Below are 27,994 nucleotides of genomic sequence, written 5' to 3'. Positions count from 1 at the left end.
TGGTGGGTGGGGCGGTGGGGGAGGGGAGGTTGGTCATTGGTTTTATCCGATTTTCTTGTTTTTTTTGGACGAATCAGGGCTTGACACGTGTCAAGTGACCTGATATATTAGGTCATTGACTTTTTTTGAACGATTAGGGATTGAAGAAAAAAGATGACCCCTAAAGTTCGAATTATTACAATATAATCTACCAAAATTGATGAAAGTTGAGATTATTATTTTTAATTTTTCCTAAATTGTTTATTTATTTATTTATTATTTTTTTTTTTGGGAATGGGGAAGGGATAATAATAATAATAATAATAATAATAATAATAATAATAATAATAATAATAATAATAATAATAATAATAATAATAATAATAATAATAATAATAATAATAATCATCATTCGGTGCACTTATAATCATCCCTTAAGAGATCTAAATTCTCAATACAAGTAGTATTAAACACCCCTAAAGTAATGGCTTTGCTTCTGAACAATTTTTGGTAAGTTTTTTTTTGGCCTTTTTATTATTTTGAAAATGGCTGAAATTAAATTAAGGTTCCAAATAACTAAAAAAAAAAAAATAATAAGTTTTCAACAAACAAAAGGAAAGTGAAATAGCATGAGTTACTATAGGCATAAGAACCCCTTACACAACACCAAAATTCACTGTTTGTTTAGATTAAATGAATAAACATAATGTTATGTGCGACAAGGAAATATAAAGGCTCAAAATGACAATACATTGATGCTCATTCCCTTTATGCACTTATTTGATTTCTTAAAAACTTGTTTCCAAACCTACATATATAAATGCAATAATATAATAAATAAATAAAGAAAGAAAAAATAAATTGAATTGAATACATCTATTACCCTCTATGCTAGCCACAATCAATATGATTTTCGAAAAATCTGTGAGTTCAATGAACTCACAAAAAAAAAAAAAAAAAAAAAAAAAAAAAAAAAAAAAAACCCTTGTATTCGCCCCTTTTCGCAGATAAGTATAATTGGCACTCCGTAATTGATATCTTGTAATAAAGTAAACACATGATCAAAGTGCACATTTCATATACATCATTCATAACTAAAAATTGGTCTTAATTAAAAAGTCTCCTTGTTTCCATCACCTTCATCTAGTGAACATAAAAGTTCAATGAGCATTATACATACGTCTGATAAGGTATTCACTTGGTCCTAACTCAGAAATTCATCACTTTCCTTACGGTTAAGAGCAAAAAATTTGTTAACTGAAGAATTCTCAAGGTTCAAATGGCTATACAACTTTTAGGTAAAAAGAGACTTTGTTTTAATCACATGTAAAAAATTACTATGACAATAATGATACCAAGTTGATTGCATGCATGCATGTTCAATCCTTTTCTCTTGTGAATCCAAGTCTTTGAGCCATTATTTGAACTGGGGCAAAGCCATACAAGATACAACCCAATTTACACAATCATCAATTAATAATATCACGTTAGAACTTATATATAGACACAAGAAATGAGTATTTGATAACTTGAAAACATGCATGGTATCAATTTTATTCTTAATGTCACATATTACACGAAAATGAGCCAAGGCATACTTGTTAGAAAGGCTAGTTATTTAGTTTTAAGAACCTTCTTCTAACCTATCCCAATTAATTTATGTCATTCCTCCTCCAATGAAATTGTTGTTAATCTATACATCTTTTCATTAAAATTTTCAACACAAATTAATCTAGACATATTCCCATTCAATTAATTTAATTACTTTTAATTCTATCTTATTTTCTAATAATCCTAGTCCACCTTAAATTTTTCTTTTTACTCTTTAACCACTATAAATAACCCTCCCCTCTTCACAAATCATTTGCACCAAAATATTCTCTCTTCTCTCCTCTTAAAGCCACCCAAATTCCTTCTTCTCTCTCGCGTCTGCCACCACCGTCATCACCTCCTTCCACAGTCTACCACTAGCCAAGGTGCCATGCACCACTTCTCTTTCCTCCTCTTTGCTACTGCAAGCTTGTGTGTGCCAGTGTGTGTGTGTGTGTGTATGTGTATTGCTACTATTATTCTTATGATTTGAAGTTAACATTTATGATGAAATAAAATTATTGTTTTTAAAAAATAAAATTTTGATTTTTAAGAAAACTAATATAATTATAAATAATGCACATGTAGATTAGGGTTCATAGCTTTGTATTTTATTTGGTAACTTTAAATAAATTGAGGTTATTATATTTCTATATTTTATTCAAGATCATGATAAAAGATTGATAGTCTTTTGATTAATGTGATCAAGGTATTTATAGGTGCATCTAAGAGTAGGTTTTTGCTCATTTAAAAAAAATTTAAAATGAGCAAAAAAAAAAAAAAAAAAAGATTATACCGTTGGGCTGTCACCGAGTATATACAATTTTTTAATAAAAACCTTGTTCATGGAAATCATAGCACCATCAGTTTTTTATCACGATCTTGAATGAAAAGCTCACAAATAAAATAAATAAACCACAAAGCTATAAACTCTAATCAACACGTGTGCGATTTAAAAAATATTAGACTCCTTAAAAATCAAAACTTATTTATGTAAAAACAATATTTTTATTTAATCATTATAGTGTTAGTAAAATTATAGATATTTAACAATTATTACTGAGTAATTCTGATCTGATTTGAAATAAGTATCCTATAAAAAAAATAAAGGTGAACCAAACATAGTCTTAGCCCAATTATCTTTATCTTATTGTTAGTTAACTAAAATTATTATTTTTACTAAATTGAAATTAATTTTACACTGTAAAAGTTTTACTTGTTAGATATTTTTTTTTAGTAAAGTGAACTTAGATTAGCAATTTTATCATATTCCACATCCTTTAAAGTTCCACTCCACGAGAAAATGGTAAATAAGCATTGAATGAACAATAATACTTTTGTAAATCCCCGACTTATTTATACTAGTTGAATTTCTTGATGAGTGCTCTAGATGCCCTACTTATCTTGATTAGCACTCCTACATGAAATACAAACTAGAATGGATGAATGAGATTATTGTACAAATCATTACAAATATTAGATTTTGGTCAAATCATCTCACGCTAAATATTACGAGTATTTTAATTATTCGGACTAATAAAGTCTAAAAATATTATTCTAATAATTAATTATGACTAATTAATATTAACTCACAATTATTATCTCAAAATTATTAGGGCTAGTAGGTATTAATAAATAATTTATTACAATAATTTTGTTTTGATTACCTATTAATTATTTGATTTGTTGCCTACTCTATATTACAATAATTTGATTTGATACCTATGAATTATTTGATTTGTTGCCTACTCCGTATTACAATAAATTCACATTTACTGGTGTAATAAGATCTTTTGATAGTATATGTCAGTTTTTTTTTTCGATAATTACTCCGTATTATAATAAATTCACATTTATTATTTGATACCCCCTCCGTTTTTAAATACTTGCTTCATTTCTCCATGCGCGGAGTTTTAGGAGATTTTGGAGAAGGTAATAAAATATGGAGGTAGTGGGGTAGTTGAGAAAATAAAAAATTGTAAAAAGCAAAAGTAGTGGAAGAATAAGAGGAGAGAGTGTATTATGTTGGGTCCATTAAGTGTGAGAAATGAATTAAATATTGTAAAAGCTTTCTAAAAAAGGAAATGGAGCAAGTATTTAAAAACGGCCGGAAAAGGAAAGTGGAGCAAGTATTTAAAAACGGAGGGAGTAATCCGTAATAAATTAAATGTATTCGTTATCACCTAGTATGTTGAATTTAATTTTCATTACTCTATTATTTTGAACCGTTAAACTGCTACTTTAAGTAGCGGTCTTGCCATTTATTCCAAAACCGAAATTCGAGTAGTAATTTTGATTTGTGATAAACAAAATTTGATTATTAGAGAGACTCGAAGAGTAATTGGAGCACCTTGGTATTAAAAAAACATAACTGAATAAAGGAAAATATTATAGATAGTCCTTAGGGCTACAAGCATTAAATTTATACTTAAAATCGTAAAAAGTTAAGAAATTATCAAAATATAAACACTAATACCACTAATTTACGCATGTGTTTTGTCCTGAATTACTAATTTCCGTTAGGACTACATGTAACATTACCATCAATAAATAACTGATACACTTTTCTTGAAAATAGTATAGTGCACCCGGGTGCACCATGCGCATGGTGCACCCGGAAAGAACATTAGACATATTTTAAAGAACATGGGAAAAAAAGAACATGCTAGTGTTAGAAAAAGAACATACTCCCTATGTTTGATAAAAGAACATGTTTCTGTTTGACAAGAACATGACATTACAAAGAACATAAAGTCTTTACAAAAAAAACATGTTATTTTTCATGGTTATTTAAGAACATGGGCAAAAAAAAGAACATGCTAGTGTTAGAAAAAGAACATACTCCCTATGTTTGATAAAAGAACATGTTTCTGTTTGACAAGAACATGACATTACAAAGAACATAAAGTCTTTAAAAAAAAAACATGTTATTTTTCATGGTTATTTAGGTGTTGAACGTGTTTGAAAAAGAACATTATATTTGACAAAAAAGAACATGTTCGTGTTTGACAAAGATGTAGGTGATCATTGGGTGGGCCGGGCCAAGGTTAAAAAATTAGCTCACTTTTCGGGTCGGGCCAAATTTTGGGCCGAAGTTTTCGTGCCCAAAATTGTCCGGCCATGCGGGCTTTTCGGGTCGAGTAAAAAAATCAACTAAAATGCATAAAACGCATTCCCAAACCCGCCCAATAAATTAAATTTAAGGGTCGGGTCCGACCTGATTTTGGGGGCGAAAAAATTCTGCCCAAAACCCGTCCAAAATCGGGTCGGGCCGTTCTAACTTTGATCACCTCTAGCCAAAGAACATAAAGTCTTTACAAAAAGAACATGATAATACATTAAAGAACATGTTCTTTTTTCTGGTTACTCGAGTGATTGATTTTTTTTTTTTTTTTTAATGTACATACATTAAAGAATATATTGTATAATATAAAGAACATATTGTATAATATAAAGAACATATAGTTCAAACTCAAAGAACATAATCATCAAACTTAAAGAACATATTATGCTCATTTTTTTATAAATATATATAAATATATAATGTTCTTTTTTTGCCCATATTCTTTTAAATATACCTTATGTTCTTTTCGGGTGCACCATGCGCATGGTGCACCGGGTGCACCAACCATACATTACACTTTTCTCTTCCCCATTGTGTTACTTGTAAATCCATGGAATTCTCCCCTGGACGTGGTCGGAAACCTCCAACACCATCAATTCCGGCGAAACCCTCCGACAACACTTTCTCCACCTTCGTCGTCCACAACACCACCGACGACGAAATGGACGACGACTCTCTCCCTCCTCTTCTCAAGCGTCTTCCTAAGGACTTCGGCGGCGCCGGCTCCTTCGATTTCGACGCCGAAACTTCCGACGACATTTCCGGCACTTTCATCGTCAAGCCCGATCAACGTCATTCGGAAGCTCCGCATTCTGTCAGAAAATCACGCAATCCGACATTTATGTCTCCTTCGAAACCTAAATTTGTCCCGAGAACAGTCGAATTGAATGATGATGATGAAGAAGATGAGGATGATGATGGTGAAGGTGATTTTGGTACTTTTGTGGTGAAGAAAGGGAGAAATGATGATTATGATGATGATGATGATGATGAGGAGGAGGATGATGATGATGAGGAGGAGGATGATGAGGATGAGGAAGAGTTCGGGACATTCGTGGTGCGAAAGCCGGGGAAAAAGAAGAGGGAGAAGGAGAGTGATGATGTTTCTGGGACAGTAGTGAGGAAGAGTGGTGGTGGTGGTGGTTCGGCGATGAGTAGGGCGGTTGCGAGTATGCAGGCAGCAGGGGAGTTAGGGTTTGGTGGGAGGAGTAAGCGAGGCGGTGGCGGTTCCAGTCAATCGGATGATGTTGCTGGACAAATGAGACAGTTGCAGAGTAAAATGTCATCCAGTTCAATTCCAGATTGTATTGCTAGGGAAGATCCTAGTACAAAGTATGAGTTGCTTCATGAATTAGGTGAATTCTTTGACTTTAGGTATTCAGTATTTGTTATTGATGATCATGTTTTAGTTTTGAGAACTTAGGAGATGTTGATCATATGTTAGAAAAGTAGAGAAAACTATTTGGATTGAACTTGGTTTGATTTGTTGAAACATGTGAGTTTAACTTTGTAAATGATGAATGCAGTAATTACATGAATATTGATTTTTGATTTGATCATCGATTGGTTTGAGTATGTTTATCAGAAGCTTTGGTGAATTGATGATAGATATAGTTGACAACTTGACACTATGATATGTAGAGATATACTCCGTATCTACGAAAATCATGTTATAGAGCTATGAAATGAAGTTAAGAATGATGGAATGGAGATGGAAACATAGATGCGTACTTTGCGACAGTAGCTGAGCTTTTGTGTATTTGAAATGATTTTGATTAATAGTATGTTGAATTTATTGGTGCTGATGTTTTCATTATGTCTTTGTGAAATCAGGGAAAGGTTCTTATGGGGCAGTTTATAAAGCTAGAGATTTAAAGACTTCAGAGTTAGTTGCTATTAAAGTTATATCATTGAGTGAAGGGGTGCGTTTATTTTTTTTTTTTTTTTTTTTTTTTTTTTTTTTTTGAGATTCAGTCTTTTATTTTGAGAGTTGTTTTTTTTGAGCTGCTGCGTTTGATTGTCCATGTGTTTGGTGTGTAGGAGGAGGGTTATGAGGAGATTCGTGGTGAGATTGAAATGTTACAGCAGTGTAGTCATCCTAATGTTGTCCGTTACCTTGGTAGCTACCAAGGAGAAGAGTATCTCTGGGTAAATTTTGATTTCGATTTCATTTAGTAATATCAAATAACTTTTGAATTGTATCTGTGATTGTTGATATCGTCATATTGTGGCAGATAGTGATGGAGTACTGTGGGGGTGGAAGTGTTGCTGACTTGATGAATGTTACTGAAGAACCTCTAGATGAAAATCAAATTGCTTACACTTGTAGGGAGGCATTGAAGGTATCATGACATCAAAATTGGCGTGACTTTCTATTTGAAGGCTCTGTGAAAGATTTGGGCGAATGGGCATATAATTTATAGCTGAAGGCTTTGGAAAGAAGTTTAGTGGATTTTAAGAACTGTGTTTAGTGTCATATGATCTTTTCCAAGGAATTAAATGACTTAACGAAAGATAATTTCAGCATTTCTAGATTTTCATATATTATTTTGTGAACCCTATTGTTTGCTTATTGACTAAGGTTATTGCCTCATTGGTTGTAGGGTTTAGCTTATTTGCATTCAATCTTCAAGGTTCATCGAGATATTAAGGGTGGTAATATACTATTGACAGAACAAGGAGAAGTGAAGTTGGGTATAAACCTTTCCTTTCACTTAATTGTCGATTTCTTATGTACCACCACGTTAAATGACTGTCTAGCATCCTCTGTAGCGTGCTGGCTTGATCTCTTTCCTCTCGCTCTGTTTCTTCCCTTTCTTTTCATTATTCTGTCACAAACTAGCTACCAAGCTGATTTAATAATAACAATATCTCAATGCCTCTATATGAACTCCCAGCCTTGGTCAGGGTGGGGTTGGGTTATAATTATATTCAACCTTACTAGAAAAATAAGAGATTGTTTCCAGCTTTCCATTAGGTCCCAGGCTGACATATTTCTGTATAATTTGGCAATTAGTCTGAAACACATGCTGGAGCTATATCAGTTGCCTTTAATTCCTTTACTTATTGTTTGGCTCTCCTATTTTTACCTATAAGCTGCATTATTTGGACAATTCATGAATCTTTATTTTTCATATATATGTTTGTTTTAACTACCTGCTGATTTGGCAGTTCTGCCGGTTTAGTTATTGTGGAGACTTCCACTTTTGGATGGAAAAAAAATGGGTGCTCATCTAGAATTTATTGAGATAATACGGAAGATTTGTTTCTTTTCACTCTGTTGCTTGCCCCTTCCTAAATCTTGCTTTAAGACCACGCCTCTCAGCATTCTTACTGTTTTACGATCTAAAGCTTTTATATTGCTATTTATATTTGATCTTTTGGTAATTCATTTCGTATAACCATAACAATGCACAAGTTTTACCTGCAGTGTTTCTGCTGAGAAGAAGTCTTATCCCTTGTCCGCATAGTCTTGATAAGTGATTAATGCATCTTATGGGTTATACAATGTTACTATATATTGAAGTTAGTTGAAATGCCTCACAAACGTTTTACGAAGAAACAGAATCTAGAATGTTTCAACGTAATATCTTGATGATAACTTTGCTTCACTGTCTATTTCATCTTGTTTCCCTTATGAGCAAGCTGTAGCAATCAATGAGAAGTAACTACTACATTTACCAAACCCCATCCCCCCTTTTTTCCCAACCCCTTCTAACTAAAGGAATTTAACAAAAACAAATTGCTAGCTAGCTTACTTTTATTCCTTTTATGGCACGTCGCATACCGTGTTTCTGTTAGGCACTTAGCTTTTATATGACATGTACGTGGTTTAGAATTTTGTATATTGTGCTGCTTGAAGGGGCATGACTGCAAAGTGGCAAGATATTTACTTGTGATCTTGAGGGTGGGAGGGTGAGGGGTAGTCTGGTAGGAAACTTGAGATGCTTGGCCCCAATTTGCTACTGAACCTTGTTAGGATTCACCCGAAAGCCTTGTTTTTGCTAAAGATTGCAGGAACCATTTATTTCCATCTCTTTTCCAAGTAGAATATGTTTTGATTAAAGCTCCCTGTGATCTTATCATAAAGGTCACCGTCCTTCTCCCCTGACTCTTTAATCAATTTCTGTAAACTGAAATGTTATCAGAAATGCCAGGGGATAAGATTTTCCGTCAAACACAAGCCTATGCAATTAAAGTCCTGCTACCAGCATGTTAGGTAAAAAAAAAAAAAAAAATGCAACCACAAAAGATTTCTGGATTTATTAACGTGCTTAGATAGTATATGCTGGAAATAGGGCATGCCTCAAAATCCCTGCTATTTAGCTGTAGGAATTTATATCTGTACGTACTTTACAGATTTTTGATGTGAATGATTGTGCAATCCTTGAACACTTATCAGTCTGGTTTAATATGCAATGAAGCAAAGTGGCCAAGGTTTAGGCTTGAAGTCCTCTCTTTTACTTTTAGGCAAGAGCTTCTTATTTGAACTTGGAATTAATTGTTCTCAGATTTGCTCTTTGCTCCTTGGTCTGTCTGTTCTGCTGTGACTCAAGGTTGGGGCCATAGTGGACCAAAAAGAAAGTAGACTTTAATGAGCCTTAAACCATATGTGGTTGTCTGTTCCCATGATCCCATCACTTGTACGTACTACGTAGTATACATTTTCATGGCCTATGCATGACCTAAGAATATTGGCTGGTGTTTTCTACTGTTGAATGAAATTACTTTTACATTAATAAAGATAGTTGACCCTTATGGATTTATTAGCTAATGTGTTCTCTTTATCTTGTGTAGGTGATTTTGGTGTCGCAGCACAGCTGACAAGAACCATGTCCAAACGCAATACGGTATAGCTTACATTTTTTTCTCTGTCTTTAATTTGTTCCTTTGTTTTTTCAACTTCAATGTTTCAACTGGAGATATATGAGGCATCAAGTCAAATGTAATAAATTGAGGATCTTTTTAAATTTCAAGAGGATACGGGGTTCCACATAAGCATTGCATGTCACGGTAAATGAATTAAATCAAGAAAATAATAAAAAATTATAATAAAAAAGCTTTATGAAAAAAAGAAAAACAGAATTAATTTTTGTTAATCCACCTGAGATGATTAAGTTAAGTAAATTGATTACCCGTATAGTCATGGATAGACAATTCAAAATTCACTATTTTTGTACTATTAGAATTAGCTTGAACATTAGAATACTTAAGATCCATAGAAGTTTATACTTCCTCCGTTTTCTAAATATTACACCACTTTCCTTTTAATGAAGTTTCACAAATATTGCACCATATCCATTTTTGGAAAACAAGTATTTGTGTTCACACTACGAATACCTTACATACCCTTACTTTTTAACAATTGATTCTATGGTTTATGTCTACAATCGCATGGACAAATTTGTACTTTTATCTTTCTCTCTCCTCCTTTTTTTCACTACCAAAAAATTTGTGCCAAACCCTTATGGTGCAATATTAAAAGAACGGAGGAAGTAAGAATAAACTTAGTAGATTAATTCATCCCCTTAAAATGAGGACTTAAACTATTACACGATATGTTTTGATCAGTTTATAGGTGGGTAGTTCATTGTTTCTGAATACAATATCATAATTTCTCTTTATAACACTATAAAATTTAAGTTTTATGAAATGACCCCCTTCTATTATCTCTTTATTTTTCACCCTGTTCATTGCATGGTTTTGAAAGCTAGTGTGATTTTATAAGATAACTCCTCTATGACGATCTCTTTATATGGCTTGATTATATTGGATGATTACTTCTAGTTTAAATTGTATGGTACAGAACAATCAATTAGTCATTTACACTTTAGTATTTTATGAAAGAGTCACTCTGCTTTTCATTTTTACATTTTTGACAAGGGTGACTGAGTTATGTTTGAACTTATTTGTAATGTCATTATGATTTTTTTAGTGCGATCCATTCAGGCCAAATATCTAGAGCTGTATGCATTTATTGGTATCTCTTGTCTATTGTGGAATTGGAGGATTTTTCTTCCAATTTATATATCTTGCGTTAAAAATGAGATCTGTAATTTCCATTTGTCCTTGAATTGATGAACCAAGATGCTTAACAATGTGGTAGGGATGAATTTTCCATGCTATTAATTTTTCTCATAATCTCATCTGAGATTAGATATCTTTATTGTTGTGATTTCCTGGCCTTTGCTGAAGGTAAGAAAATGATACTTGAAAGTGTGATTATCCTAACAAAAGCAAATTGATATATTTTTAGTGATATATACTACCATGGTATCATCAGTGTGATTAACACCATGCCCTCATGTTTGATACAGTCTTTGATTCTAATAATTTTTTTGTAATGGATCTCATATGCTGATGTGTGTATATTCTCTCTCCCTTTTTTTTTTTTTTTTTAAAAAAAAAATTTCTTCAGTTCATTGGTACTCCACATTGGATGGCTCCAGAAGTTATTCAAGAAAGTCGATATGATGGAAAGGTACTTAAGATGTGTTCTTCAGATTTTGTTCCTTTATGTTTATACTGCTACTTCTATCTTATAAATGTATTATTGTCATGGCCATACACTCCGTGTAATTCAAAATCACATTTAGTTTGATGAATTTCTCAACTCCTTTTTAAAAATTTTCAGAATATGTTTTTGATTTGCTTAAGGCAACTTTTGTATACTTGTATATACTATGTGTTGAAGTGTTGAGCTGTCTTCATTAATATCAAGTTCATACCTCATCCTGGATCTGCTCTTTAATATCCTGTAATTATCTATTCCATGTTCTGTTTTGTCATTTACCTAGGCTGTTTTTATTTTTTATTTATTTATTTATTTATTTTTTGATTTAGAACGCTTTTGTGTTGGATTGCAAGTATAATTCCTTATATGCAATTCATGCTGACATTGAGATACAGAAGGAGGTTTTTTTTTTTTTCCGTTGAGAATTGTTAGTTCTCACTTTCATATTACCTGAGTTTGTTATCCTTACTTATGGGCTGTATACTTGTATTGCAGCAACCTTGGTACAGTGTTTGAGCCTGTTTCCAAATGTTATATTAGTTATATACGAAAGTGTGACATGTATTGTATTTTTATAGTTCTTAAGATACATGAGTTATGTATTACCAAAGTTTGTGAAAACTTTGATGGCTTCTACTTTGTCCAATGCTATGTAAACATGATTTTCACCTTTTTCTTTTTCTTTTTAATTGAATGATTTATAAGCTCCTCCTCTCTCTCTCTTCCAATTTTAAGTATAACCTAAATCGGATTGCTCAGGCACTTATGAAAAGCTAGCGAAAGAAAAGTCTTGCTCAATTTAACTCTTAGATATCATGTTACAGACAAAAAGGCTCCTCGCAAATCAAGAAATTTCTTTAGCTTCCTCGATTCATGATCTTATGATCTTGATTTTTAAATAGAAATTCCTGCTAAGGATTTCATTATCTGGAAACTAACTCACTATGAGAGTATCATAAAGAATAGAAGATGAAAAGGATGTTGGGATATGATCGAATGCTTTATACTGAAAGCACAAAGGGGCTTAGAAATATTTTCATCTCTTAGATTTTATAGAACCAGTTGAGACAGGCTAGAACCTCAGGCTTTTATTAATTATTAATTTTGTGAAAATAATCTTATCTACATATGTAGAAAGACTAGTGCTCACAATGAAGCACATGGCTGCACTCAAATGGAAAATCTTGGAAGTACAATATCAGCCTGATGTTCAGCTTTGTAGCTTTTTTGTGGAGGATTGCCTTGAAAAATTATCCGTGGGACTGTGTGGAAGTTTAATGAATTAATCTTATTGCTTGTGTCTTAGAGCTTAATGGGTCATATGTTTGTTTTGTGGATCGAATGATATGTTTATGTCTAATTTGTTTGGTTATTTATTTTTGTTATCAAAAAAAAAAAAAAAAAAAAAAATTATCTGCTGTCGCTGATTTTTTTTGTTCTATTATCTTTATTATGGCTTTTATTTTCAAATTGACTATGTTAATCTTATTGTCACTTTTCTGTTAAAATGGGGCAACTGTCATTGCAATTTATTTGTGAGTTAAGGGCCAAGCAGTATGTTAATATTGATAAACTGAAATAGATAAACTTTAAGGCAATAATGTATGATATAGATCTACAAGTTTGCAAGGTATAATTTTTCTAAGTTCTGTACTGTATCCTTTGCAGTCAATATATATGCAGAAGTGGTTAAAATTAACATATATATTCTACTCTTTTGCCTCTTAGGTGGATGTCTGGGCTCTTGGAGTGTCTGCTATTGAGATGGCAGAGGTAACATCCTTTGTCTCTGACAATTGTATCTCCTCTCCTTGATGGAAAGTTGGAAACCTCCATATTTTTACTATTCTGTTTATCTAGACGTGAAGAAGGAAAAGGAGAAAAATAACACTCTGGTCCAAAATATGTTGTTTTAGCCATTTTCACACATTATACGAAAGATTAAATTTGATTAAAGTGCATTGGCTTACACAGTTGCATTCAACATATATTGATATTGTTTATGTAAATGACACTGTGATGCATAGATATTGAAACCAGATCTTGAAAAATGAAAATTATGCTGGATTTTTTTAAAAAAAATTTAGGCCAGAGGCGGTGATTTATTTTCACGTGGGGGGTGGGGGGAATAGGGAGAATCAACAGCTTTATATAATAGAACTAGTGTGTGGCCCGGGTGATGCCCCAAGTTACTAGTTTGTACTTGTTTAATTTGCTAGTCATGTTCGACTGTTTTTTATTAGCGTTTTCATAATTATCTTGAAATTTCAAAACTTACAATAAGATTAGTATTGAAAATCATATTCAATATTTGATATGTTATATTTAACAGAAAAATAAAATTATTATTTTTCATCATATTGAAAACAATACAGAGTTTTTCAAACTTCAAAATTAAAGTTGTGAAATTGTCTTATGATCTTACCTAATGGAATCAAATAGTACAATTAAACACTAATTATCTTATTTAAGTTAACTGTAATGTTGGATAGAAAAGCACAATTAATAAATAGCTAAGATGGTAGGACTTGTAACTAAATACTTGTTGGTCTCAAGTTCAATTCCTTGTATAAGCATTTTTTAGCTGTCAAATGGTTCAAATCTAATACATGTTGTGAAGGTGACATATCATCTTTATTGTGTTTAAAGATGTGTCACGTCGTGACACATATTGCTGACATGTTGTGTTCATAGAGCTCTGAAAAGGTGACATGTGGCACATATTCTGCTTTAGGAACGCCTAAAAATATATAAGTATAGATAAAGAGAAGAAACAGTTGCTACATCACTATCTTATATTCACATGTGTTATTCTGCTGTCACTATCTAATATTTGTTGAAATGCATAGCAGATTGGAGGACAAAAGTTTAATAGGGTACATTATTTTTTTGTATGTTTCTGAGAAGAATAGAGTACTTGTATTAAGCTTGAGAAACCCCCTCTGTTCAATTATGATTACCTGCACTATATGGAGTTATGGAATTATCAAATTTACACACTCAATTATTTAATTTGTTACAGGGGCTTCCTCCTAGATCATCGGTGCATCCAATGCGGGTTAGTGCAATCATTAGTTCCTCAGTGGTGTTATTTTTTTTTTGTTTTTGTGTGGGTATTTGCTTCATTCCTGTTTAATGACTTTTTCTAAGAAAAAGAGTTTTAATTATTTATTTATTTTTCTTGAAATAATTATTTATTTATTTTACCTTTTTAGTTATAGCATTGTATGGGGCCATTGCATATTACACTCTCAAGTTCTGACCTCTAATGACTTTTTTTGTTGCTTAGTAACCCCCAATTATATGTTTTTGCTTTCATGTGTATATAGAGTATTATGTCATTATTTAGTTATAAAATTTGATACCAATGTGGAATTGGAAATTAAAACAATGGAACACCAGATAATAGATGTCTTGTTTCTATCAAAAGCTTGATAGCAAAAGCACATGTTGGAATGGCTAGATAAGGAAATTTTCTGCCTCCCTTTGGTCCAAGCAAAGGATATATCTGAATCCAGCATTTTGGTTGATGCAAATATCATTTCTGTCCGCATTGAAATTAGATTAGGTACTACTCATCTTTTCAAGTTAGCTGTGGACTATGGAATTGCATTATGCTGTTCATAGCTTTAGTGTAGTAGTTTGAAGAATATACATATATATTGCCATGTTGAGCAGTCTCACATCTATATTATAATAAAAATGTTTTTTCACCACAGCACTCCAAAATATCATACTTACTTTATATGTATTCTTTTTTGTTCTTTTTTTTTTTAAAAAAAAAAAAAAACCAGTAACATCCTCACCTAATTTTCTTTTTTATTTAAAAAAAACCCTACATTTTATATCCCGTGCATTAGCACGGGTACATTCTAGTGTATATTTAATGTAGTAGCTTGAAGAGCTTACATATCTTTTGCAAGAAACTTTAAGTGCTACCCTTCTAAGAAGGGAGAGAGATTATGGACACATTGGTCAACAACTTTCAAAAGCTTCCAACTTGTCTAATTCCTGAGTTTGCTATCTGTGTAAAGTAGTTATCATCAGATCTTCCCACCCTTGTGGTGCCAAAATTTGCTATATATGTATTGTAATTTTGTATTATTTCTCTAATTTTTCCTCTTTGCTCTAGTAGGTTCTGTTCATGATATCTATTGAACCTGCTCCAATGCTCGAAGACAAAGAAAAATGGTATCATATTGTTTTTCTGTAGCATTCTGTTTACCCAATTTTGTTTTTGGACTTGTCATATAGCAGTTGCATGACGAATTTAACATCTCACATGACTATATTCTTTCTTAATTATAAATCATTAAAGGTAGTTAAAATACTATATATGTGAATAGTGCTAAAGTCAAAGTGTTGCTAAACGGAGAAGTAATTTCTAAACTACCCAAGTCCTATCTTCTCTATTACAAAGTAAGTCTCTTTGAAGGGGAAACAATTTTGGAATCAGGTAAGGGTTTACAATCAACAACTCCCATGCTTGATGTCTGGGAAACTGGGTATGGGATTATCATACCCCTAGGAGGAGGGTTTCAGCCAAAATTCTCACCCTTGGAGTCAACCCAAAAAAGATATATATATATAATCAGTCAATTCTATCCCCTGTCCAAGGCTGTCATCATCAATTGTGATTAATTTAGTTACAGTTACTGTTTTGAAGGTGGAGGCAACACACTTTAGCATTCATAAAAATGTTTCTGCATGATATGATGATGATGATGTTGAATTTTGGTGATTCATACAGCTCGTCAGCTTGGGGATGTCTATTCTATGGCTTCTTCTTCCGGCTAGTGAAGATTATCAATTTAATATCCAAATTGATCATCTGCCTTATGCTAATTATTTAAGCAGAGAGTGGCAGATATAGCATCATAGCAGAAGAGGGAGCCTATGAGGAACATATTAGATCAGGAAATAGAAATGGTATCCGTGGAATGTATGAGGAAAAGGGATACTAGACAATGAGCGGAAGATCTAATTTTTTTAATGCAAAGTATGGATTTGACTTTTATTACGGAATATAAATAAACATATAATATTAGGTATAAGTTTTTGGGTCTGAAATATCTTAAAACATTAGAGATATTGAATTATTTGAACCAAATGCCCCTCAAGGTAAAGCTGCTACTAAAAACTGCATTTTAATACTATATCTCTTTCCTCTCATGGTCCCCAATAGAGTTGCCAATTCGGGTAAACGGGTTGGGTTAGCGTGGGTCAGGTCAACTCGGGTCGGGTTTAATTTGGTTTAATGTCGTAACTTATGCGGGTTGGGTTCTAGTTGGGTCATGCTTGAGTTGGGGCACGTCGGGTCAAACATCTTATCGAGTTATCGAGTTTGGTTCGGGTTTGGGTCGAGTCAACAACAGGTCGGGTTTAATTCGGGTTTTAACGGGTTAAAATGAGTTAGGGGCATTCTCGGGTTCGAGTCGGGTTCGGTTCAAGTCAATATTTGTGAATTATAATTAGGTCAGGTCATTATCAGGTTTGTCTTAGGTTCAATTCGAGTCAATAATTTGTGGGTTATAATCAGGTCGTGTCATTTCCAAGTCGGGTCATGTTCGGGTGTTAAATTGGGTTAATTTATGTCTTGGGTTGATTTCAGGGTCATATCGGGTCCGGGTACATAGAGTAGCTTTAGCCTTACAAAGTTACGACTTTATGAGTAACGACTTAGAACATACTACCTTCGTTTTTTTAAGTTGTCACGTTTTGACTTTAGCACTATTCACACACTCCTATTTCACCGTATTTTGTGCTTTATATGTATTGAAAAATATAGTCATGTGGGATCTTATTAGATTCGTGATGATATATATTTTCAATACATCACCTTTTAATAATTTTTACTTATTGGTAATAAATGATATTAATGGTTGAATTTGTGCATTGACAAATGTGACTAAAGAAACATGTCATCTAAAAAAAACGGAGGAAGTGTTTAGTATGTATTCTCTATTTATTGTATATATCTTTATTTAGCTACTTTATTTTTACAATAATAAAGAAATATAGAATATTTAGTGAATATATGCTAACACTTAGAAATGAGCAAATAGCTATAATTAGTTTATGTAAGGAGTCATATGTATTGAACTACTGACTATTGAACTTCTCAAACTAACTCGTTTGCACAAGCACACAACTACACAAGTGACACACACAAGATGTCATCAATTTCATATAATATAATCTTATATTCTTTTTTGCGTGGTGAACATCATATTTTTAGTAGAAATAATTTAGAAATGATTACGTAGCTATAGAACTATAAATTGATAAGGTGGTCTAAATTGAATTTTAGGTGATTTGAAATCGGGTCAAGTCAATAGCAGGTTACGTTGAGTACAAAATGGGTTAGGAACTTCGGGTTGAATTTGGGTTGGGTCAAGTAACAGGTAATAGGTCAGGTTGAATTTGAGTCGGGTTAGTAATAGGTTGAGTTAAATTTCCTGTTTTGGCGGGTTAAAACGGATTTGGGTTAATCTCGGTTCAGGTCGAGTTTGGTTCATGTCAATAATTTACGGGTTACATCCAGGTTGCGTCATCTTCAGGTAAGTTCATGTTTGGATTTGGGTCTCAAATACTCGGGTTAACTCGGGTCTAGGGTTGGTTTCAGGTCGGGTCACAATTTTCCCTGGTTCAAACAGATTGTTTAATAATCGGGTTTGAGTAAATTATTCGAGTCGGATCAGCTTTTGACAGGTTTAGTCCCCACCCTAACCCACTACTACTACTTTTTTTTTTTTTTTTTTTTTCCTTTCCTCTCTTATCATTTACTTTTCAATAAATTATTAAGTCCACTATTCTTTGTTTTACAATATCTTTTAATACTCCTACTACCTTACTTACCTCTTATTATATCTAAGTCAATTTAATTGCCTAAAACTATGTGCCGGTCAAAGTGTGACTCCTAAAAAGGGAGGGAGGGAGGGAGTGAGGGGGGTGGGGGGGTGGGGAGGGGAGTGGATCACTTAGATGCAGGCCCCATGGAAGTTTTTGGTAACCTTTTCCCCACCGAAACTATTTTCTAGTGATTCGAGTTTTTTTTTATTTTATTTAATTTATTTATTTATTTATTTTTTAACTTCAATTTTTTCCTTTTACATTGCTGTAATAATGTAAAAGGAAGAGAATATAACATACAAGGCATAAAGAAATAAATCAACACTTTGCATTAATAAGAGAATCTAACTTGTTACTCTTTTTGTTTGAGAGGTCTAGTTCTTTAGCATTTGTTCTAACATGTTCAAAATTTGTAATTTTTTTACTCTTTTAAACACCGGATATTAGGGTGCATGTATCTAGCTATATACTTTGGAACATGAGATACTAGTCATATATGCAACCACTAGGTTAAAATCCTGTGCAATGCACGGTTTTTAAATATTTTTGACAATAATATTACAAAATACTACATAAAGTATATAGTGTAGTGTTTGGATACGAACATTTCATTTCAAATTTGGAATTTCAAATTCGGAATTTCAAATACGGACTTTCAAATACAAATTTCCTATTTGGGTAAACTTAGGATTTCAAAATAAATCATTTCAAATTCACTATAGTCTTGGATACCTCCGATCACGTTTATTCTGTATAGTTTGGGAAAGGTTAAAAAAAAAAATCAAATTAGTTTTTGCAAATGTTATTGCTTCAATAATCGGTCAGAATCAATCAATCAATCAATCAATCAAAGCCTTAATCCCAAAAGTGGGGTCGGCTAACATGAACCAAATTTGATTATTCCGTGTAGTCATCAACATAAATCTTTCTCCTCCATCCCTTACGATCCAAAACTTCATCCTCACGTAAATCCATGCACTTCATATCCTTCCTCACTCCTTCCAACCAAGTCATCTTTGGTCTCCCTCTTCCTCGTTTAATCCCTCCATGGTCCCACTCTTCCACTCTTCGCACCGGTGCACCCTCGGGTCTCCGTCTTACATGTCCAAACCAACGCAGACGATTTTCCCTTAATTTATCTACAATGCCCGCCACACCTACTTTCTTGCGAATAACCTCATTTCTGATTCTATCTCTTAAAGTGTTTCCACACATCCACCTTAACATGCGCATTTCCGTAACCTCCATCTTAAAAATTGCTTAAAAATTGATAAAAAAAAAATGAGGAGGTTTGAAGAGTAGAGAAATTCAAAAGCCACTACAAAGAACGATTAAGGTACACTTTAATGGAAGATTCAAGGTCTTCTTTAATGGTGAATAGAAATCTCGAAAGCCACTACAATGGAGGATTAAGGTACTCATGAAAGCTCACATATCGCTTAAACGGAGATTCGACAATACACTTTGAGAGAGGAGAGAAATCTCACTAGTTCCTTTAATGGAGAAGAACACGCTGCTTTATAGTAGAGAACTCACAATCTTCTTCAATGGAGGAGAGAGATAGGGAGCCCAGCCCTAGGAGAGAGAATTTGGCTAATTAGGCATAGGAGAGAAAGTTGGGCCTCTTTTTTTTTTTTTTTTTTTTTTTTTTTTTTTTTTTTTTTTAACTGAATGTTGAATTTGAAATGAAAGCTTTAGGTTTGGAATTTCAATTCAATCATAGTTAACTTATGTTTTAAAAATCTTGGAATTGGGTCAAATCCAATTCCCAAATTTAAAGTAAATCCAAACAATGTAATTGGGCCAACCAAACAGGCCATAAAAGATATTTAGAAATATTTTTTTTGGGTATATATGAAATATGATTGTCAAACTGGAAAAAAAATAAAATCATAAGGTATAAATAGTTTACTTATAGATTTTGAAAAAAAAAAAAAAAAAAAGAAAGTAAAGAAAGAAGCGTAAAAGGCGGGGAAAATTTTTCACAAGGTAATGACAAGTGCCGTGAAAGGATTCGCTTTTAGTATAGATTATAAAGATTGCTTGTGTATTTGCAAGATTGATCTTGTATACCATTTAACAAAGATAGTATAGTATTACCTCTGTTCCTTTTTCCTTGTCCCATTTGACATTTTGCATCAATTTTAAATGCACACCCGTGCGCAATATTTTCTTCAACTTCAAGTTTAATTTTTTTTTTTTATAAATTAATATATTTTGTAATTACTCATTGAGATGAATCTAACAAGATTTTACATGAGTATGTTTTTTCTATGTATATCATTATGAATACTCATAGTGAAAGTTTTTCTTTTTCAATGGAATATTCTAGATGGGACAAACAAAAAGGAACAAAGGTAGTGTAAAGTAGCAAAATCTTTTTTTAAAAGGAAATAATCATATTTTTTTCGTATATGAAGTTGTTTTTTGAGATTTGATAATAATTAAATTTATATGATCAATTTTAGTGAGTTGGCTGACTGATAATCGTTTCCATAGCCTATTGATTTAATTGCTGTTCAATTGTAAGATAGCAACTCGAAGGGCATTATATTTATAGGTAGTTCAAAATTTGGATATTGAGTCCCTAACAGTCGGCTTTTATAATAGGGATGATATACGGATAGTTTAGTGTGTAGACAACAATAATTGGACTGGTACATATTGTTAACGTTAAAATATTTGACATAAATTTTTAACTTTTCACAGGTCTCTTATATTTCATGACTTCGTAGCTAAATGTCTAACCAAGGATCCACGTTTGCGTCCTACTGCTCCTGAAATGTTGAAGGTAGTTAAGTATGTGCTTGCTGAAAGCAGCCAGAAATGTGGGTGGTGTCTTATTTTCTCCTTAAACTTCTTTCGATATCTTCTGCCGGGTGCCTGCTATGTTTTTGTTAATTTTTTTTCCCACCATAAAAACAGCTAGTGTAAGCTTCTTGTTTCAATTCAATATTTATTCATGTCTGGCTTTTGATCAGGTGCACACCTTTTTTTTTTTTTTTTTTTTTTTTTTTTTTTTTTTTTTTTATAAATAAAAAAATTTTGAAATTATGTATAGCACAAATACCATAGCCTATTATGAGCACAAAGAGTCAATCTGGGTCCTTAAATCTTCATAAATGACGCTCAAGATCTTACCTGTCATTATTGACATTTTCGTAATTTTGCAACTTTCCGTTGGTTGTCTCTGCTTTTAAATGCATTTTTTTCGACAGACTTCATATTTTTGTTTAGTAGATTTTTTTAATTTTTAAACTAAATTAACGAAAGCTTATATTAAATTATTGTTTAAGAAAAGAGACTAAAAAGATTGTTGTCCATCTATTTTTTTTATTTAAAGTTTAAAAATTGTGTATCACGCTTTGCTTTTTATTTACATACTACGTATAAGATATAGCCCTTGATGGGAAATCAATATTCATAAAATTCATTTATAGATGCAAAGGAGGATAGATATTTAGGCTAGAAAGAATTGTTAGGTTATTGCAGGGCTAGCCTACAAGTCTTTTGGGCGACTTATATCTTTGTCGCCTCCATTTACCAATCGCAGCATAAATTCATTGATAAGTGCAAAGGAGGAGCATTTGCAATGTTGCCAAAGATTGAGAAGGCTAAAAAAGCCAGGGAATCTATGGTACTTCAAGCTCAAAGTCTTACCGATGGAACCTTGTTGGCAGGGGTATGTGCGTAGAACTCATTTGTTTTGTATAGTTTTGTCTGTCTTCGATCTGATGAAGATCCTTTGTATCATTCAATGTTTGTTTTGCAACGTATCTTTTCTGTGTATAAAATTTATCCACTAATAAATTAAATGGTCCTATTTTGTGTTGATGATGTTTCAAAATCAATAGAAATAGGCACAAATTTTTTTGGAAGATAAAATTGGACATACTCATCCCTATTTTTTTTTAATTTGCAAAATAGCAGCAGGTGGAGGTGCCAAAAGTGAATCAGGATTTTGGTGACACTGTTCCATCAAAACCTATCAATGTTGCGCTGACAAATAAAAATGAGATACCCAAGGTTGCAGGCTCAGCAAAGCAGCAGGCTCTGCAGGATGCGGAACTGATTGGAGAAGGTACTCTGTTACATTCATGGTTTGAACTCTGGTTTCTTATTCCTTTTGAGTATAACATTAATTTTTTATTCTTATAATCCTCTATATACTTCATTCTTTTATTAGAACAACTGGGATTCAACACTATTCACATAAATAATAATTTGGTGTCTTTTTAGATTTGCCTCGACGTGTAAACTTTCAAAATATCGACATTTTATTCCCTTTGTCCCCAAATAGAAGTCCCATTTGGCTTTTGCACAACTTTTTAGGAAGGTAAAAAAATAAGAAGATAGTGGGGTTTGGTTGATTAAAGATGTATATTAAACACAAGATAGTGGGCTTTGGTTGTTTGAAAATGAATATAAATTGATAAAGGTTAAATGAGAATTTTTTGCGACAAGAGTTTTGGGTGAAATGAGACTTTTATTTGAGGACAGAGGGAGTATAATTTCTACACATACATAATTGAAGATATTAATGGCTAAAGTAATGGTTTAGGATGCATGAAACATCAGTTGTTAGCATTAAAAGAACAGAGGAGGTAATGAAAGTTTCCAACTGTTATTCACTAATTGGTAAGCTTCCATCATAGCTTGCTATGTGGTACAGATTATACTGGTAGGTCCCCTTGTAGGAAGCTGTACTTGTTGTCTACTCGTCTAGTATCAATCAAACATTTTGACATTTGAGCACTAGTTAATAACATTTTTTTTTTTTTTTTTTTGGGGTGGGGTGGGGTGGGGGGGGGGGGGGGGGGATCCTCATTGGTCCTATGTAGCTGCACTTTTTATTTGGTAAATGAAAAAAAAGCTATTATCTCGGTTAACCCTTTTCTATTGACTAATAGCATTGGTGATGTTGGCATTAATGAAGGTTAAAACATAAAAAATATTATTTGGTATAATTTACTATGGACCATGGTTAATATTTGTACGGTTAACCCTCTTTATCCCTTTTTTCTCTCCTCTATTTCAACTCACCATCACTCACCGTCCACCGCTGCACCAAATCCCAGCATCTTCACGGCCCATAAACCTCCTGTTTTTCTCACCTACTGTGAGCACCACAATTATTCCACCGCCTCAAACCCCCCTGCCTAGAACATTCGTCTTCCACCACCACGCTTACCTCATTGGCTCATTCCCTTCCCTCACCCACTCTGTCGCATTCCCTCTCACAACTCTTTCTCCCCCTTAAGTGAACCGCCGCAAGCACCTCCCTCCCTACCGTCCAGACTCACCTATCACAATGCCTCCTCTATACTGCTGGCCATTGACAACCCCTTGCTGATGCCTAACCAAACACAGCTCTTCTTTCTCTCTTCTCTGCCTGCCTCTATTCGTCCTCCCTGTACCAAGACTAATGTTTGGTCTTTGTTGCTGTTGAAACCACACAAATAATATCATAAGGGCACTGAAACCTCTTTGGTGCAAGCCTTGTGCTCTGAAACAACACTTGATGGAATTACCTGTGATTGCTGTCTTCTGGTTTAACTGGTCCTTTTGAAACTTTTCTTTTTAGCTGTGGATTGTGATGTTTTGGCAAACAACATTTGTGGTCTTTTCTCTGTGCAGGTGATTTTGGAACTTTTGTAGTTCATGGTGGGGACGAAGAGAAGACATCATCATTTTATGGCAGTCCTGAAGTTTCCTCACTGAGTGTTAAATCAGATGTAATATTTGATCAAAGGTATTTGTTTTTTCCCAAGCAAATTGATACTTTTCTTGTGCCATGGTATCTTTTGGAAAGAAAATTTCCAAAATCATGTTTATGGGTTGAGCCAGGCCTTAAAGAGAGAACCGATCATGTTAAAGTCATCTAGGTAATAGTAACGTTAAGTACCTGACCTGCACTTTATTCTCTTTTAAAACTTTTGAAAAATTAAAATGTCTCGTGAGAAACTGATGTTTTTAGCTTAGTATTAGAACATGGTTCAAATTTGGAATCAGTCTCTAAATCTTTCATCAGCGTATTAATTATAACCATCATCTGTACGAGAAAATGAGAAATAAACTAATTTTCGTACTCCATTTTTTATTTGCTTTTGCTTACATTTTGTGCACTGATAAGCTCCTGAACATTAGAAGTATGGCTTTATTCAATTATTCACCTTTTGCGGCGGTTAACTTTAGGTGTTTATATGCTTCACGTAGTTTTGGAGGTTGACTAGTTTGTTGTATATTTTTTTCAGGGGGAATAAAGCATTTACCAGTGCTGCCACAAATATACATGAGAAAGAATTGCTTGTTGCTAGTGGAGTCAATCGAGAATCCATTGCAGCAACCGTTCCTTTACAGAACCGTATGGCAAGCAAAACATGTCAGACAAAGGTTGGAGGCAGTGGTGGTTTGGGTGACCAATCTAGGAGTGAAACTGTCAGTCGAAAAACATTTTCAGCGCAAGACAAGGTTATTTTTTTTTATTTTGACTCTCTTCTTGATGTGATCATTACAATGATACTTTTTAGGTGTACAATTTCTTGTTCTTCGATCTATTGTAGGTTCTTAACAGGAATGATGTGCTCAAAGCTTTGCTATTTGCTCCACAAATTGTCATTTTAGCTGATTTTGTGGATGTCTTGTTATGTATTAAGTACTTTGACCCATGATTATTGTGTGTCCCGGTAAATTAGCTACAGGATGTCATCTTCTAGCTCCCATGGCTTATGCTTAAAGTGAAGTTGTTGCAAATTATTCATTTTACTTGTTTTAACTATCTATGCACATTAGTAAATTCACAGTAGAGGCAAGGTATTCTGTTAACTTGAACTAAAATTCACAAAAAATTTGGAGGGGAATGGTTAAGTTTCGTAGAATCTTAGGGATGAAAAAGTAAAAGTTGCTTGAGATTAATCATCAAACGAAAAAATGAACAGAGCTTATGCTAAAATTGTCTATTGCTTGTAGTAGTTGAATATATATATCATGCACACTTTTCTCTGAAATCAGATATGTAGTTATACGAAACAATAATGTCAATTTACACTTTTTTTTCATTTGCTTTTGTACCTATTACCATTGCTGAAGTGCCTCAAACAAAGATATTACAGGTTTAGAATGGTTACTTTGCATAAGTTGGTCCATGAGATCAGATACTTTGACCCCTTATCGACAATCTTTCTATCTGTTACCAAATATATTTATGTTGTTCATTATTTGAATATACTTGAATCTGTTTGCCCCAACAAAATGATGGTATCTGTTATCTTGGGTTATGATTTTTCTGTTTGGGCCTATGTATGGGACATGTTCCCTTTTTTGTAACGGGGTTGTATATAAGATCCCTAGGTCATTATCTAGCCTAATTCCATGATCTATTTCCTCAAGATCAATAACATTTACCCGCCTGCTTATGGAGGTAACTTACACATTCTTTGAGGTAACTTGCACATTGTTAGTGAATCACATCAGTGTTGTTTTAAATTAATATTTTTTTGGAATGTTGTTTTACATTTATCTTTTTTTGGGTATTTTATAGCATTCACTTATCTGAATTGCATTGTCGTTGTAGCTTTGGTCAATATATGCAGCTGGAAATACGGTGCCTATTCCTTTTCTGAGGGCAACTGACATATCACCTATTGCACTCTTATCTGATAATGTATTTGGGGGGAAGCAAAAAGAAAATAGTGGGATGGTGGCTGCGGAAGCATTGCAAGAACTTTTTGCTGGGGATGCTCAATCAAAAAAGAGGCGGGGACAAAATGAGGTTTCATTGCTTAGTCTGTTTTTATGATTAGGGTTATGTGGTTTATTTTCCTTTAGGTTCAGTATGTTTTTAACTCTTTTTTTCCCTTCCTTTTGCCTTTCTCTTTGCATAAGCAGCCGATGGCCCTTCCACCAAGCGTTTATCAAAGACTTACCTCAAGTCCCACACTTATGAATCTGGCTCAAGCTCTGGCTTATCACAAAATGTAAGTTACTATTTGTATGTTGTCACTTCTTTTGATACCGCATATACAAAGCCTTTTGCTTTCTGTGATATGTTGATTGTGTCGTCCCTATACTAGAATGGTTTTGTTTCAGTGAATCAAATTGTGAAAGGTTTCATCTGGATTGTCTAATTTGAAACAGGTGCTATGAAGAGATGCCACTTCAAGATCTGCAAGTAGCACAAGAACAACAGACTATTCAAAATCTAAGTGATACTCTGAGAACCATTCTGCGCTTGTAGGCTAGTAGCTCAAAATGATTCCTTAGTTGCGTACTTGCGTGTCTCTCTTTCTTTTGCCTTAACTTTCTCTGCTTCTATACTGTGCATCATTTTGTATTTATGATGCCTTTTATTTCAATTAAGAAAACTTTTATGCCAGCAAGTACTGGAGGTGGTTCTGTTCTCGAACTGCTGATGAACAGGCTCTGGCTTGCTATTATTAGTGCAGGAACAATCAAATTTATTTCTGAACACAAACATGTAGATATGAAACTTTTGTTTACAGAAGAAGTAGATGCAGCTGATGAAAGCCTGGATTTATGTTCTTTGTTTCGTCTTTGTTTTTGTGGTTATTGCTGGTTTTGTGCATGGCACTATGGCAGCATGTTTTTTTTGCGAATCCTGGTTGAGAACTTCAAAATGTACACGAGTCTTTATTGCTTGATTTGATTTGTCACAAAAAAGTTACTTTGATGGAAGTGTTTTATGATACTGGAGAGTATTTTGGCTGGAGAAAATCCAAGTTTCTCAACCAATCTGTTTCTCAAGGGGGTATATTAGTATTTTTGTACACTCTGCTGGGGATACAAACGTCTTTTACTTGTCTTGGAAGACGTTAACCGGGCGCTATCTCTCTCCTCAACAATGGAGCTTGAATTTTTCAATGGAGGTCGAGGAAATCAATGGTAGAAGCAAAAACCTATCATTTGGGGTTCACTATGCCCTTAATTTTTTTATATTTTTCTTAATGTTTTTCGTTAACTTCGGAAATGTTGGGGTTGGGGTTTGTTGTGGTGTTGGTGGTGTTAGGCATGGTGTTTGTTGCGGTGGTTTAGGTTTGTCTGCAAATAATGGTGAGATAGGAAGAAGGGAGGTTAAAGAAGGTTGAAGAAGATGGAAGTAAACGTGAGGAAATAGAAGATGATGAGTTAGCTTGTAAGGCATTGAAATTATTATTTTTGAAAAAAGTTGCTCAATATTACAAGAAGACCAGTTGATGTGTGAAATTTGTAACTGGGCAGCCTTTTTTGGCTGCACAAAAAAAAAAAAAAAAAAGAAATTTTGATCCGTGCTTACTGGTTAGACGTTGCAAATGAAGGATGAATTATCAATTAATGGTGCACATGATACAAACTCAGTAATAGTAACTTGGATATTCTTACACAAAGCTTAATAAGAATTTCACATGATTTTTTTTTTTTTTTTGGGTGTAGCACATAATCTTACCTAACGCATTACATTTGATTCATATATATCAACACATAACGAAAATATCTTAATTACTACACTTATTGTTAGTATTACTTAATCAAATTTTTAATTAGGTTTAATTGGTTTTAAATTTACTCTTAAAAATTAAGGTTGTTACAGTATTGATAAAACACTCATAAAAGGCAAAATAGGATGATAGTTTTGGAAAGGAAAAAGTAGTGAAAAACACTTCAAAAATTAACATTGTAATGCTACTCTAGTTTCTTAGAATCAATTAGGAGTAGTAAAAAAAAAAAGGATCAAGTAGGAACCAATTTCAAGTTCTATTCATATTGAAAATAATCTTTATTCAACCCAAGACATCTATAAAATCATTTAAAGTTCTTTATATGCACAATCTATTTAATTTACTATTAGTGGTCCAATAGCAAATAGCTGTTAAAATAACGAGTAACGGTCAATTAGTAGTAGGTTGAGGTTAGCTATCAATGTAGCGGTTAAATGTAAT

The 27,994-nt window shown here is 33.3% G+C and overlaps 1 protein-coding gene across 2 annotated transcripts; it reads left to right on the top strand.

Moving 5' to 3' along the window:
- The first annotated feature begins 5,190 nt into the window (after positions 1–5,190).
- LOC145558881 (serine/threonine-protein kinase 1-like) lies at positions 5,191–26,609 on the top strand. Of its 2 annotated transcripts, none has more exons than XM_081620251.1 (18): positions 5,191–6,048; positions 6,527–6,615; positions 6,734–6,841; positions 6,928–7,035; positions 7,297–7,387; positions 9,491–9,543; positions 11,112–11,174; positions 12,936–12,980; positions 14,230–14,265; positions 15,343–15,398; positions 20,769–20,850; positions 21,613–21,741; positions 21,990–22,140; positions 23,697–23,811; positions 24,314–24,530; positions 25,633–25,830; positions 25,947–26,035; positions 26,196–26,609. In XM_081620251.1, the coding sequence occupies exons 1-18, from the start codon at positions 5,244–5,246 to the stop codon at positions 26,293–26,295; spliced, it is 2,535 nt and encodes an 844-aa protein (XP_081476377.1). In that variant the 5' UTR covers positions 5,191–5,243; the 3' UTR covers positions 26,296–26,609. The 2 variants fall into 2 exon arrangements, with proteins under 2 accessions (XP_081476377.1, XP_081476370.1); XM_081620244.1 differs by having other exon boundaries at positions 21,987–22,140.
- The last annotated feature ends 1,385 nt before the right edge of the window (positions 26,610–27,994 follow it).

Source organism: Chenopodium album, chromosome 1 (genome assembly GCF_948465745.1).
Source record: "Chenopodium album chromosome 1, dcCheAlbu1.1, whole genome shotgun sequence".
In the NCBI taxonomy this organism is placed as follows: Eukaryota; Viridiplantae; Streptophyta; class Magnoliopsida; order Caryophyllales; family Amaranthaceae; genus Chenopodium; species Chenopodium album.
The sequence above is the reverse complement of the archived record's forward strand: the minus strand, read 5'-3'. Positions and strand labels throughout refer to the sequence as shown.